We start from the raw sequence: 14,945 nt of genomic DNA on the forward strand, positions 1-14,945 counted from the left end.
CCCATTCATGCAGATTGCAGGACTTGACTTCCAGTGGGCATGTGACAAATGAGCTGCCACACTCTGGCTTCTTTTGCTTCCTTTCACATCCATAGGACTTATCCTTTTGAGCTTACAATACTTCTAACCTTTTTGCCTGAATTTTGCATCCTTTTGTCTCCTATGATCATGATCACTTAACAGGATTCTGAATTCCACAGATGGATTTAGAGTAAAATTCTCTAAGTCATCTGAGGGAATCTCCTCTTAAATTTCTTGGACCTTGACATTATGGTGGACCTTGATATTATGGTAGAAATTTATTCACTTCTCTCTTTCATTAGTTCAATTATTTATTGTGATGGGTGAGCTTTATATGCTTAGGAATTACTTTTAAAAGTCTTTTTGTCTTTTAATTTTGTATATTTTTTGAAAACAAAGATGACATGTGCTAACAATATCCTTTTTTATTATAGCTTAGCAGCTGGCAAAGAGGAAGTAATATATCCAGTCGTGAAACTGGGAAAGGCCAGAACTCTTGGATTAGGGAAACATGTCCCGTCGGAAACAGACAAATCCAAATAAAGTTCACTGTGAGTATTGGGCTTTGTATTCCAGAATCTTGGGATGTTGAAGGAGGGAATGAAAGAGTAATCTGAATTTAGGAAGAGCAGCTCACACTAATTAGTTAAGGAAGGGTTAAAGGTTTTGGATATGTGGATTTAAAATATGTCATGGACTGGGGCTGTAGCTCAGTGGCAGAGTGATTACCTAGCATGTGTGAAGCACTGGGTTTGATCCTCAGCACTACATTAAAATAAAAAATAAAATAAAGTCATACTGTTCATCCACAACTACAAAAACATTTTTTTAAAATGTTAGTGGATGAGATGTTAGAAACTTACTTGGGGTATATGTGTTTGATTTATCCTTAGCATTAACATTAATAAATAGTTATAGGATATATATGTTAGGACTGTAAAACAAAATAAACTGTAATGTAGCCTCTTATACATATACACATAATATAAAAATACAACATTAGTATAGGTTAAATACCAAATAGGGATGCTGTATACCATAAGTACTATACAAGTTAAGAGAAGGGATGTTAAGAGAATTCTGTTGACTAAAATAGCAAGGAGGCCCTAGACCATGAACTTAAACTGGGCCTTAGAGGGAGAAAATAGGTTGAAAAAGAGAAAGGGAAAATTGGGTAGGGAGAATGATGTGAGTAAAGATACAAGAAGGAATGCACATGATGTATTCAGAGGATAAGGAGACTTTTCATAAAGCAGAAGCTTCTTTTGTCCAGAAGTCAGAGGACATGAAGTTAGAGATGTTTACATTGGGGAGGTCTGAACATGAGACCAAGTTCAGACTTCATTCTGTGGACCGTCAGAAGTTACCAAGGGTTTTTAAACAGGGAGAGTGTAGAGTGACATTTAGAGTGCAATGTTTTGATAGTATGAAGTAGTGCGTGGGATGGATCACATGAGGGAGAGATTAAAAACAGGAAGACCAGGCATGTGCTATGGCTTTGTTTTGTTTCTCAACAGTTTCATATGTATATTATATGTGACATTAGATTGTAAACTTCTGGAGGGCAGGGACTGTATGCCATGTGTGTCCCTTTGCCATATGTATCTCTATTTCTAGCACTGCTCATAAAGAATGTTCAGAAAGTGCCTTATTAATATTAATATCTATGTACATTTTTGATAATTAGCCATTTTTCTGTAATGTAGGGGGATAAGCATTCTCACTCAAATTATCATATAAGAAACAGATTAAGGAGGACTGATTGAGTAAAGTATAACAACATCTGAAAAGAATTCAGAGGTGAAAAATATGAAAGATTTTAAGACAAAATAAGCCCCAAAAAAGAACTAAAACTAATTTAATTATAGATATTGTATGTCAGGCACTATGTACTTACCTTTCTGGGTAGTTTCAAGAGTAGGAGAGAAAATAGTTGAATAGAGGAATTAAGATGGCTTTGACATATTAATGACATTAGGGTAGCAAACCTCTCTACATGATCATTCTTCTATTTAAGTCCTGGGAAAGTTGTATAAAATGTAATCAGTTGCATGCTTCCAGAAGTGTATTCTGAAATAAGTAGATGTGCTTGGCTGCTAATGTGAAGGTGAATGGTTAGGAACAATATAGAATTTGCTGCTAAAATAGTAAGATGCAGTGTATCTGAATGTGAAGATGGTCAAGGGAGATAACCTGAAGTGTCTATAGGACAGGTCATTCACAACAGGCTCAGGGGGTTTGCCTTCTCTCTGGTTGAAGATGAGTATTGATAAGACACATAGACCACAAGTCAGGGCAGGTAGGTTACCCTTAGTAGAGATATGGGTTTCCAAGAAAGGCAATTGTAGGATTGAGTGTTCACCCATAAAACTTACCTGTCCAAAGACACTGCTTACTCCTTTTTTTTTTTTTTTTTTTTTGGAGGTACCTAGGGCCTTGCACATGCTAAGTAAACATTCTACCAATGAGCTATATCCCCAGCTCTTTTTATTTTATTTATTTATCTGTTTGTTTCTTTATTTTGGTGCTGGAGATCAAACCCATGGCCTTGTGCATGCGAGGCAAGCACTCTACCAACTGAACTATATGCCCAGCCCTACTCTAGCCCTTTTTATTTTGAGATAGGGTCTCATGAAATTGCCCATGCTGTCCTCAAACTTGTGATCCTCCTGCTTCAGCCTCCTGAATAGCTGGAATTACAGGCATATGCCACTATGCCCAGCCTAAGCCAGAAAGACTCCTTAGATTTGAGGAAAAGTAGCTGGTGGAATGATGGCAGGATTATAGTAAGGACAGGGGAGCTAGCAAAGACTTTTATGGCCTATGTCTGTGTCCATGTACTATATATCCATCAATTGCATCTCTTTCCATGATAGTTAATTAAAACTGAGATGAGCTGGTACTTTTATTGGAGTTGAAAAATAGATTGTCCAATAAGCCAGGGAGGAGGGGATAGTATCACATGTCTATAGGTGCAGAAACACAGCTACCAGAGTCAAGCAAGTGAACATTATACTGTTCGTGGAGTGAATGGGACTTTGCAGGTTCTTCAATGGTGAATATTAAAAGGGCCTTTACTGTGGGGCTGTGAACACAAACATTCAGCTGCAATTAAACCCCCCAGGAAGGGGCTGTTTTCAGTGATACATTTAGGCAGGGAGCTGGGAGGGCTTTTCAGGTGATTGACTTAGCTTGACCAAAGAAGACAAGAAACTGAGATTTGCTGGTTTCCTAAGATCTTCTGTTTATTTATTATTTTAGGGACTAAAGCTGACCCTAACCTTTTCAGTAGATCACCTTCTCATTGGCCATAACAATAATGGCAAACAGAAATAGGAAATTTTAGTTTCCTGATGACTTGAGTCTCCTATCACCTTGTGAAATGGAACCAGTCATATTTATTGAACTTAATGATGCTTGTTTATTTAAAGTAAATGGAATGGACTCAAGGTCTGGGAGACAGGAAATTCTGCAGAAGCTTTGCTTAAATGTCAAAGCCAATCAGCACTTGAGCAGAGTAATGGCTGAGCTTCATTACATCTGCCTTCTGGAAAGAAGTTATGTGGCATGAAGCTAAAACACGCCTAAAGGGATATATTAAGAATCCCACTGCCGTAGCCCAGCAACATTTGTCAGATCCACTTTAGAAGCCAATGAACAGGCTGCTTTGGCACTCCCTTGGTTTTCCTCAGGACTGTTTTTATATCTAAATTACTGGCATGATCCTTCCCCAGAAACATCCAGACAGACTTGTGTTTAGCCTACTTGCTTCAATAATAGAGGCCAATGCAAAGCTTTTGGAATAAAAGCCCAGAATTATTAGTTATGGAGAAACTACTGATGGCTTAAAAGATCTATTTATATCTTTCCCCCTATTTCCTTCCCATCTCACCTCCTTCTGAGAACAAATTTCTGTTCACTGTTTCTAGAGAGGTTGAAAATATAGTCCCTTAACACTCACATTTAGTGTGTTTGATCCAAGCAAACCACTAAGTAAAGGAAAATTTCTTTTATTTAAGAAACTTTTGCTTTCAGATTACAAGATACATCAGAGACTAGAAACCTTTAACTTCAATTGAAAGCTTTTCACAGAGAAGAAAGAATAAAAGGCTTTAAAGTCTTTTCTAAAAAGCACAGCTTGTTTTTTCTTCCTTCATTCTGTAAGCATTTTTGTGTGGTAATGGCTATGTTCCCAACGTGATAACTTTGGTATTATACACAATGGGAACATTACTCAGCATTAAAAGAAAGTAAAATCATGGCATTTGCAGGTAAATAGATGAAGTTGGAAAATATATGCTAAGTGAAGCAAGCCAATCCCCAAAAAACAAAGGCCAAATGTTTTCTGGGTTACAAATAAGACTGTCATCTAGAAATGGACTCCTAAGCTCCTCACTCCCAGGACTAGCTCTTTTTCTCTGAAGCTGACATCTGCTCTCTTAGAGAATATGTTTTAGCTGCTTTACTTAATTTCAGTCAGCCTGAAATTCCATTTTTAAAAATTGTACCAAGGACCTAATCAACAAATGGGCCAAGGAACTGAACAGATACATATACAATATACATATACAATCAATCAACAAATATATGAAAAAAATGTTCAACATCTCTAGCAATTAGAGAAATGCAAATCAAAACTACTCTAAGATTTCATCTCACTCCAGTCAGAATGGCAGCTATTAAGAATACAAACAACAATAAGTGTTGGTGAGGATGTGCTGAAAAAGGCACACTCATACATTGCTAGTGGGACTGCAAATTGGTGCAGCCAATATGGAAAGCAGTATGGAGATTTCTTGGAAAGCTGGGAATGTAACCACCATTTGACCCAGCTATCCCACTCCTCAGGTATAAACTGAGGAGCATACCCAAAGGACTTAAAAACAGCATACTACAGGGACACAGCCATATCAATGTTTGTAGGAGCACAATTCACAATAGCTAAATCATGGAACCAACCTAGATGTCCTTTAGTAGATGAATGGATAGGGAAACTTTGGTATATATACACAATGGAACATTACTCAGCATTAAAAGAGAATAAAATCATGGCATTTTCAGGTAAATGGATGAAATTGAAAAAATATATTGCTAAATGAAGTTAGCCAAACAAAGGCCAATTGTTTTCTTTGATATGAGGATGCAGACACATAATGGCAACTGGGGGTGGGGAGCTTGGGAGAAATGAAGGAACTTTAGTTAGGGCAAAGGGGAGGGAGGGGAAAGGAGGGGGCAAGCCAGTAGGAATGATGGTGGAATGAGTTAGACATCATTATCCTAAGTACATGTATAGGACACAAATGGTGTGAAAATATTTGTGTACAACCAGTGTCTTGAAGGATTGTGCTCTATATGTGAAATATGAAATATTCTGCCATCATGTATAACATATTAAATACCAAGGACCCAAGAAAGAGAATTATAAAATATTTTTCCTTTCTAATGATTTCATCTCAGTCTTCTTGCCTCAAAAGTGGCAAGAAGCCACTTTGTTCTCCAAAGTGGCTTGCATAGCCTCTTTCTTATCTGGTCTCCAGAACCTTAGCCAAATCCAAAGCAAACAGTATTTTGATTTCATATCAAAGAAAAAGGGAGATTTTTATTTGCTTTTTATTGTGGAACCCAAATATTAACAGGCAAATAAATACCCACATTTAATAAGATGGTTGCTCTACATTAATATCTAGAAACCAGAGGATATTTTTTTAACTTACTCCAACAGTTTCAAGAATGAAAAAATAATTCTATATTATAAAATCAGACAACTCTATAACACTTGTTAATCACTAATATCTCTATGGGTCACATTGTACTTGAGTTAATAGGACATAGTTTTAGCAAATCTCACTATTTTTTTATGCAAGGATAATTCCAGGGAATCAGAGCCAGAGCTTAGATAAAAGCTACCAGAAGATAATCTATTTATTTTTTCCAATGATGTGTTTTTAAGTTTGTTTTTTTTATATTTTACTTTATGGTGATGTTTAAAGTAGGAATAACCTTGAGGAATAACAGTAATCTTAGCTTATTTTCCCAAGTCAATAATAGAATAAAAGTGCAGTGTTTCTTTCCAGATTGCCAAAAAAGAGGGACAGAATTGATTTATCTCAATTATCCTAGGTGAGATTGCCAGCAGGATCCTTAGATGGGGAAATTGTACTGAATAGACTCCTCTCTGATGTATGAAGGCTGAAATATTTAGACAACATCAGTAGGCAAAAATAAATTTTGAGTTCATGTTGATAAAGAGTAGCTGAATTCATGACTCCTGAAAAGTACATATCCTTTTAGATATCTTTCTACTGATCCAATGGTAATTCTCTACTGTGAAAGTGAGAAAATGTATTGTTCATTTTTTTTTAATATTTATTTTTAATTGTAGTTGGACACAATACTTTTATTTTATTTATTTTTATGTGGTGATAAGAATTGAACCCAGGGCCTCGCAAGTGCTGTACCACTAATCTACATCCCCAGCTCTTTTTAATTTTATTTTGAGATAAAAGTTGCCCATGCTGGCCTTGAACTTGTGATCCTCCTGCCTCAACTCCAGAGTAGCTAGGAATTACAGGCAAGTGCCACCATGCCCAGCCATTCTTAGCATTTTATAAACCTACTGATTTCTGACTAGGTTTCTTTAGTGACCAGAAGTATCACTGATAAGAAATGTTTGCCCTTGATAATTATATGCCTCGTACATAACTTATTCCATAGTACCATATCTGCTCATGGTCCCTAGATCTGAAAGCATGCCAGAATTCAGTGACTGCCAGTTGGCCAAGGTCTTGTGGTTTCAGTAAAACTAACATGGAGAAATTAAATGTTTCACTTTTGCAAAGAGGGAAGAGGAAACACTCTAATACAGAATTCATTTTGTCTTTCTCTAACAGTGAATTATATTCGGTGTGTCACCTTAGATTTGGTGAAGGTGAACTTAAATCAACTTATTTTTTTCCTTACTTGAGCACTGTGTAGCTACAAGTACACTTTAACACTATCCACCTCCATTCCCACCCACAGGATGAGTCATAATTGCCATAATGTCGGTTACTCTAATCCATGCATGGTAAGTCAACATGGTATCAGAACCATCATTTTTCCTTTCTCATAAACTGGTCCTAAAAACATTATTTTGACATTTGAGTTGTATGTATTAATTTCTCACGGTATGAAGATAACATCAATACTAGGATCAGAGCCACACATAGACCAGTGTTTGTTTTCAGCAAAACCACTTTGATGAACCTTCTAACCTTGAACTTAATATCTCTACTAGAAAGCAGTTTAAAAATATGGACATTAGGGGATGGAACATGTGCTTAACATGAGCAAAGCCTTGGGTTCACTCCATCAAAAAAAAGGGACATTAGAGAGGAACAGAGACCATTTCCTGACCATCACTACCTTACTCCCTAACCCCTACCCCATGCTGAGGAGAATATTGAATATAGGGCCTTGCACCATTCTAGGCACAGATCTGGGTTTGAATACTTGATTTCACTATAGACCTTTGTTTTCTCCTTAGTAAAATATAGATAGTAGTCATGGATGGGATGTGGCTCAGTGGTAAAGTGCTCCTGGGTTCAATCCCTGGTACAAAATATTATTATTATTATTAATATAAAAATGTAATGTATTGTTAAAAATATGAATATATGGGGCTGGGGTTATGGTTCATCAGTAGAGCACTCGCCTCACACTTGTGAGGCCCTGGGTTCAATCCTCAGCACCACATAAAAATAAATAAAGGTATTGTGTCCAACTACAATTAAAAAATAAATATTTAAAAAAATGAATATATATTACGTATATATTATATGTATAATATATGTAGTAATACCTGCCACACAGCCTGTAACATAGAGCTACCACATAGCATGTAAAATAGAGTCCGGAACTAACAAATGTCAAATAGTCACTATAATTGAAGTTCACTTCTTATTCTTACTCAAGAATATTTGCTGAATGAAAGACAAAGTATATCACATGAAGCCTACCCCACATCATTCTTTTCACTACCCAAGAACTAGTAGCACACATCAACTCACTAGTTTCTTCCTTTCACATTATTGTATTGTCTCAGAGCCGAGTCTATTTATTTTTCTTTCTCTCTTTAGTAAGAAAGAGCATGGTTTATTGTCACAGGTTTCACTTGTCACAGGTTTCACTCAGGCTTTCTATTATTCCCTCTTGCTGCTGAGGAGTAGGGACAGTAGTTTCCATCTGAGATAATGGAAACCTAGGGAAACCCAATGCTCTATTTTCCTTATGCCTGGTCTCCTGGAAATCAAAGAATGTGAAATGTTAACCTCTTCAGTAAGTACATGGATCCGAGACAGAGTTCATCAGAAGGAAATGCAAAGTCAAGGAAAGGTCCAGGGATTGAGGGTACTGCATACCAAAAAAAAACCATCCTAACCGCATTGGCCCAAGAAGACTAGATAAATATTATTTGTTATAAATTAATTGGCATGTTTCAGGAAGTTTTTCTTCAGCAGAAATTAGTTCATATGTTGTTGTTCTCCTTCTTGTCCATTATTCAGTCAGTTGATTTTCTCATGGCAATTCTGATAGGCATTAGAAAGAAAGTCAAGAAAGAATTTATAGAACATGTGTTGGAAGGAGAGTGACTGAAAGATGTGATTAGAGAAATTTAATAAGAAGAATTATTTGAAGCACTTGATTATAGTCCAAGGTAGACACTGAGTGAGGACTATAATGCAAATAATTTAAGGTGTAGAGATTTTACCCAGATTTACTGCCCTGTTTTCATCCCATCATTTTGCTTCTTTTGCTTCTATCTCCCCAATCTGATGGAAGGTTGTAAATGGAATTGAGATTCTGCAGTTAATTTATAAAATACCAATTGATCACCTTTTGAAGAGTCAAGAATAGGGGATTTAAGAAAAGTAAGCGATGCTTTCTAGAGCATCTGGCTTACTGCCCAGGAAGAACAGCTGTGCCCAGAAGCTGTTGGAGGCAGCAAGCTGACTTGGAGATGAATGACCCCACCACAGGGTACCTGCCTGTCTCCTATCTTTGAATGGTCTGACCTTCCAACCAGCTTGCCTGGGGATGTGCTGCCCAGCTGGTGGCCTGACTATTTTTCCTTGTGACCACCAGGGGATCAAGTATTTGCTGGGCTAGAAGAGCAAGCCCGCCAGGCGATGATGAAAACTGATTTTCCTGGAGACCTTGGCAGTCAGCGACAAGCTATCCAACAACTAAGAGATCAGGACTCCAGTAGCAGTGAGTTCTGCACCTTCTGGTAATGACTCAGGGCAATGGGAGAAGAATTATTAGAGTGTGTGTGCTCTGGGGATTATGCATGGGGGTTGGGAGGAAGATACAAAGAAGGAGATATGTGGATCCTCAGTGTCCCTAAAAGGGTTCTAAGATGTATGAGCATATGCTTTTTCAGAGAGAGAGGACAGATTTGGCATTATATTTATTTTTAACTCTTGGACTACAGTACTTGGCACAGGCCATAGCCATACACAGATAGGTTTGTGATGGTTGTGATAGAGATATAGGAATAATTAGTGTTCAAGTAGTTCCTAGGTTAAGTCAAATGAAAAGAAAAAAATCCCTGTCTCTGAAGATCTATTTATTTATAATAAAACATAATTATGAATTTTTGCTTGAGGTTCCAGTTTTAATGTTTTATAGGTTTGTTTAGTAATGGGATTATGCAACACATAAAATGCTGAAGTCCAGATCTTCCTATACCAAAGCTCTTGGTAGATCTCTGTGGTTAGGAGATGGAAAAGATAGACTCTCACAAGTTGAGCCTCATGGTTTGTCTGTTCATAGCCTGCCTGAACAGACACATTTTGAGATGTGTTATTTCCTAGGAAGATTTCTACACTGTCCTGATCTCATCCACTAGATATTGGTCATTTGTAAATATCAATTCAGAGAAACATTTCTGATTTCTCTCCATTTTAGACTAGGGAGAACAAAGAGGGAGAGAGTTCAGCAACTTGTAGGAACTACGATTTTCCCCAAACTAATCATTAAGCAACAACAACCACAAAAATAATTTAGCAATTAAAAATCACTTATGTATAGAAAAATGAGTCCCAAATTACCAAAAATCTATGGGACTCACCATTTTCCCAAGTAACAGGTAAGAATAACAACATCTACCAGAGTCTAATAGGTCTCCACTGTGGAAAACTTGCACCATCCCTGTAGGCAACACACCTTTCCTTTTTCTTTCTTTCTTTCTTTCTTTTTTTTTTAATCTTTCTGGTAGACTATTTAGATAACAGATAAATTACAAAAATGTATTTGATACAACATTGCCTTAGACTAAGCCTACAAGTATTCAAAGTACCAAGTAGGAAGCTGGTGAGAAAATATAGTATGATTTAAACTGCCTTTCCAGGGTCAGATCTAGCCCACCAACTGACTGGTGTATCTAACACAACATATGTAACTACTAGCAGATGATCTGGTTAAATCTTCTCATGAAGAAAGGAAATGGAATTGGCATTGCCCAGACAATGGTGGATTTAGAAATTATGTAAGGGATAATAGAAGACAAGTAGTACTGTTAGCAAGGAAATTTGAGTCTCACTGCAGATGCAGAGAGCCTAGTGTATTTCTCTCTCCTCACATCAGGCCCAGGAGTCTGAGATCTGTGGGATTGGGTGAGGGCTAGAGTTTGAAAGCTTTTCTATGGTTGGCTTCCTCTTCCTTGTGACCTTCAAGCCACTACTACTTTTTTTCCTTTTTGAAAAAATTCCATTTGTTTTTGCTTTTATCATCTTTTTTCTATTTTATAAGTAATAGAGAAAGAAATCAGCTCATATAAATCTTACAGATTACCCAGCCATGGGTGGACCTCTCCACAGCCACATATTGCGTCCAATACTAAAACAGGCTCAATTCTTAATCAAGTCATAAGAAATGGTATTTCATTATAAAGTAAAGGACGGCACATTCCTTCAACTAAATGCATTTAGCTATCCATTAGATAATAATAATAATAAAAACCCAACAGAAACATATTATTCAGCTTAGACTGCTGTGTCATTAGTGGAGTAAGAACACAGTGAGTTGGGTACCACCACACTGCCTGAGGTTGGTTGTTGTGCTGATTTTTCCACTGTAACAAAGAGGCCTTTCCCTATATAGTGACATCATTTTTAACTAATTTACTATGGCCCATGTACTGATATAAGAGAAAAAAAAAAAAAAAACTTGCTGGTGTTTCTTTAAGTGTGTCTTGGGATTTATTGGGAACAAATGAGTGTGGCTCACAGTAGAATAGTCAGTGACACCATGGAGAAACTGTGCAGAGGTTTATGGAGAAAAGTAATAAAATCAGTGAGAAGTGTTGGTAAGTCAGAGGTAATGGGTTGTGGGAATGAGCTCAGTGTGAGGTGGTTGGGGAAGTGTGAATTGAAGTGTCAGATATTTGAGAACCATGCATAAGAAGAATTATTTTTATGACTAGTTTCCAATACAGTTTTACCTCAGGTTTTCTCTTTAGTGTACATGTGGCATAATAAATAACAGTGATAGCTGCTTTCCACTTAATCATAATTTTGTATGCAACAAACTTTATTTGTTAACTGATAACAAACTCTACTACAAAAGATCTGAAAATGTTTTCCATTATATTTGTAAGCTCTAGGTGGACAGCAGCTCAGGATGTATTTCTGCAAAAAAATCAGAACAAGTGACCAGTTTATGTGTTCCAGGTGACAGTGAGGGTGATGAAGAGGAGACCACACAAGATGAAGTCTCTTCCCACACATCAGAGGAAGATGGCGGGGTGGTCAAAGTGGAAAAAGAGTTAGAAAATGCAGAGCATCCTGTTGGTGGGAAAGAAGTAGTAGAGCATGAGGCAAGTGAAAATGGCTCCTAAGTCCAGGAAAGCCCTACCCTTATACTTTGCCCTGATGTTTCTCACCCACATGTCACAGTCTTGCCTCTTCCAGTCTCCAGGGCCTTCCTATGTCTCTTCCCTCGTGGCATGGGAGCCCACACCTCCTACACAGTCTTCCTCACACTGGCTTTCCTTCTCTATTTCCACATTCCTGCACCCACATACAGCTCTCTTTTTAGACAGAAGAACCAGAACCACCTTTGCAAAATGGGAAACTAACTTTCTGAGATGTATTCTGGAGTATGTTTGCAAATTTAAGTCAAATTTAGTGAGGCATCACCTTCTCACTAAGTTGTTTCCTAAAGATTCATAAAAGGGAAGCTAATCCTTTCCCTGCAGAGTTTATTTTAGGGAGATAAAATAGATCAGCTCTCAGCCAGGTGTTATGGTGCATGCCTGTAATCCCAGAGACTCAGGAGGCTGAGGCAAAAGGTCAGGGGATGAGGAAAGCCCACTGGGAATTTGGCTCAGTTGTTAAGCACCCCTGGGTTCAATCCCTGCTATGTATGTTTGTATAAATAAATAAATATCAGCTCTCCCTGGGGCAATCCTAGCCTTGTGACAGGGAAAAAAAAAATTTAAAAAAAGGAAGATGCGAGCTTTATGTATTTATTTGTCAGGAGTAGGGATGAAACCCTTGGTGTTCTACTCCTCAGCTATATTCTCCAGCTCTTTTGGTTTTTATTATGAGATAGGACCTCACTAAATTGTGAGAGGCCTGCCTCTAACTTATAATCCTCCTGCCTCAGCCTCTCAAATAGCTGGGATTACAAGCATGCACCACCATCCCTGGCTCAATGCAATAAAATTTAATTCCTATTCAAACATTATTACTCTTTCCTTTGGCCTATACCAAAAACCTAAGGTTGACACTTGATATCAGATGGTGTTCCTTTTAACAGGATACCTGTTTTAAAGAGGTGGGACAAGGAAGAGATTAGTGAAGAATCTTCAGGAGTTGCCTCTTTGTTGAATTGCAGGTCACAGAGAATTTGAATTCTGATCCCTTGCTTGAGCTCTGCCAGTGTCCTCTCTGCCAGCTAGACTGTGGGAGTCGGGAACAGCTGATCGCTCACGTGTACCAGGTATGACATGGGGAGCTGTGAGCTCTAGAACCTGAACACTGGTAGCTTGATTATGACGCAGATCCTGCATTGGCTTTTGCCTCTGCTTCCTAAAGGACTTGTAGGTTGTTGCTTCCATCAAGATTCCACTCCAGGGCTGGGGCTGGGGCTCAGCGGTAAAGTGCTGGCCTAGTACGTGTGAGGGTTCGATCCCCAGCACCACATAAAAACAAATAAATAAAATAAAGGTATTGTGTACAACTAAAAAATAAATATTAAAAAAAAAAAAAGACTCCAGGCCGGGCATGGTGGTGCACACCTGTAATTCCAGCTGCTCAGGAGGCAGAGGCAGGGGGATCTTTTGCTTAATTTTTAAAAGCACTAGCTGAAGTTGGATGTGGTGGTGCACGCCTGTAATCCCAGTGGCTCCAGAGGCCGAGGCAGGAGAATCGCAACTTCACTTTATCGAGGCACTAAGCAATTGAGTGAGATCCTGTCTCTAAAGAAAATTCAGAAGTAGGCTGGAGATGTGGCTCAGTGGTTGAGTGCCCGTGAGTTCAATTCCTAGTACCACAAAAAAAAAAAAAAAACCTCCATTCCTCAGAATACCTTAGTGTGATATGTTGAGTAAATATGTTCTTGATTCCTAGACAGACACACTGTGAGAATTAAGTATCCACATTTTTTCTAAATTACTTAGTGCATGTATTCAATAATGAAATAGAAGCTAATATCTAATAATTACAAGGACTTTTAAGAAAAAGAAGCCAACATAAATGTTTCTGAAATACCAATGAAAGTTAGTATAAACAAGGGGATAGGAATAATAGACTTGTTTATACCCTGATCCAATTACAGGCCTCCTGTGCCTTGTGATCTCTATTGACAAGTAATCAGTACATAGGGCAGCTGGGTTGTGCCATAAAGACAGTTGGTTTGTGCAAAATGTTTCTCCCAAAGAATCCTTGAAAAGATTGAGAAGCCAGTTGTGGAGCATACCTGTAACCAGGAGGCTGAAGCAGGAGGATCACAAGTTTGAGACCAGCCTCAGCAACTTAACAAGACCTTTAGCAATGTAGTAAGATCCTGTCTCAAAATGAACAATAAAAAGAACTGGGGATATAACAATGGTGAAGTACCCTTGGATTCAATCTCCAGTACCAAAAAAACAAAAACAAAAAAAAACAACCTTTTTTAAAGATTGAGGAAAGGCAGGATACAAATACCTGTTGTATGCCAATATTCCCAGCTAGCTCCTAGATTTGGATTTTGATCATTCTTTTAAAATGTACTTGTAGGACTGGGTTTGTAGCTAAGTGGTAGAGCACCTGCCTAGCATTTGTGAGGCACTGGACTCAATCCTCAGCACCACATAAAAAAATAAATAAATAAAAATAAGGTTTAAAAGGTGGGGTTGTGGCTCAGTGGTAGAGCAAGTGCTTGCCTAGCATGTGCAAGGCCCTGGGTTTGATCCTCAGCACCACATAAAAATAAATAAATAAATAAAATAAAGATGTTGTGTCCAACTACAACTAAAAAATAAATATATTTTTTTTTAAAATAAGGTTTTAAAAAAACAAATATACATGCACAGTGTGAGCAGGGAGACAGAAATTATCCCAAGTGTGAATTCCTCTCAGCCTCTGAAGAGGGATCTGGAACTCTGCTGTTTCTTCAAACCAGCCACATGTTTCAGAATGTGGTCAGAACTCAAGCTAATGTGTACAGCTTGCTGTATCTTTTGTTCTTTAAGTTCTTAGCATTGGTAAATGAGTAGATATTGGAGACTTTATAGAAAAGCTGCTATTCATGATTTTTGTGTATAGAGCTGACTATAGTATATTATCATTGTCTGTTTCAAAAAAGGAAAAATTGGGGGACTAGAGTTGTGGCTCAATGGTAGAGTACTTGCCTAGCACATGTGAGGCACTTGGTTAAATCTTCAGCACCACATAAAAATA

General features: G+C 37.8%; 1 protein-coding gene across 8 annotated transcripts in view; it reads left to right on the forward strand.

Moving 5' to 3' along the window:
- Positions 1-14,945, forward strand: part of Znf821 (zinc finger protein 821) — a 30,784-nt gene that overhangs the window by 13,480 nt on the left and 2,359 nt on the right. For 6 of the 8 annotated variants that reach the window (XM_046434975.2, XM_058575959.1, XM_046434970.2 and 3 more), the window contains 4 exons: positions 456-572; positions 9,145-9,270; positions 11,733-11,878; positions 12,901-13,005. In XM_046434975.2, coding sequence (XP_046290931.1) covers positions 533-572; positions 9,145-9,270; positions 11,733-11,878; positions 12,901-13,005 — 417 coding nt within the window. In that variant the 5' untranslated portion in view covers positions 456-532. The remainder of the gene's footprint in view (positions 1-455; positions 573-9,144; positions 9,271-11,732; positions 11,879-12,900; positions 13,006-14,945) is intronic. The other 2 variants (XM_046434976.2, XM_058575960.1) reach the window with 1 other exon arrangement.

Source organism: Marmota monax, unplaced genomic scaffold (genome assembly GCF_021218885.2).
Source record: "Marmota monax isolate L192 unplaced genomic scaffold, Marmota_monax_Labrador192_F-V1.1 WCK01_AAM20220418_F8-fsc00024, whole genome shotgun sequence".
Taxonomy (NCBI): domain Eukaryota; kingdom Metazoa; phylum Chordata; class Mammalia; order Rodentia; family Sciuridae; genus Marmota; species Marmota monax.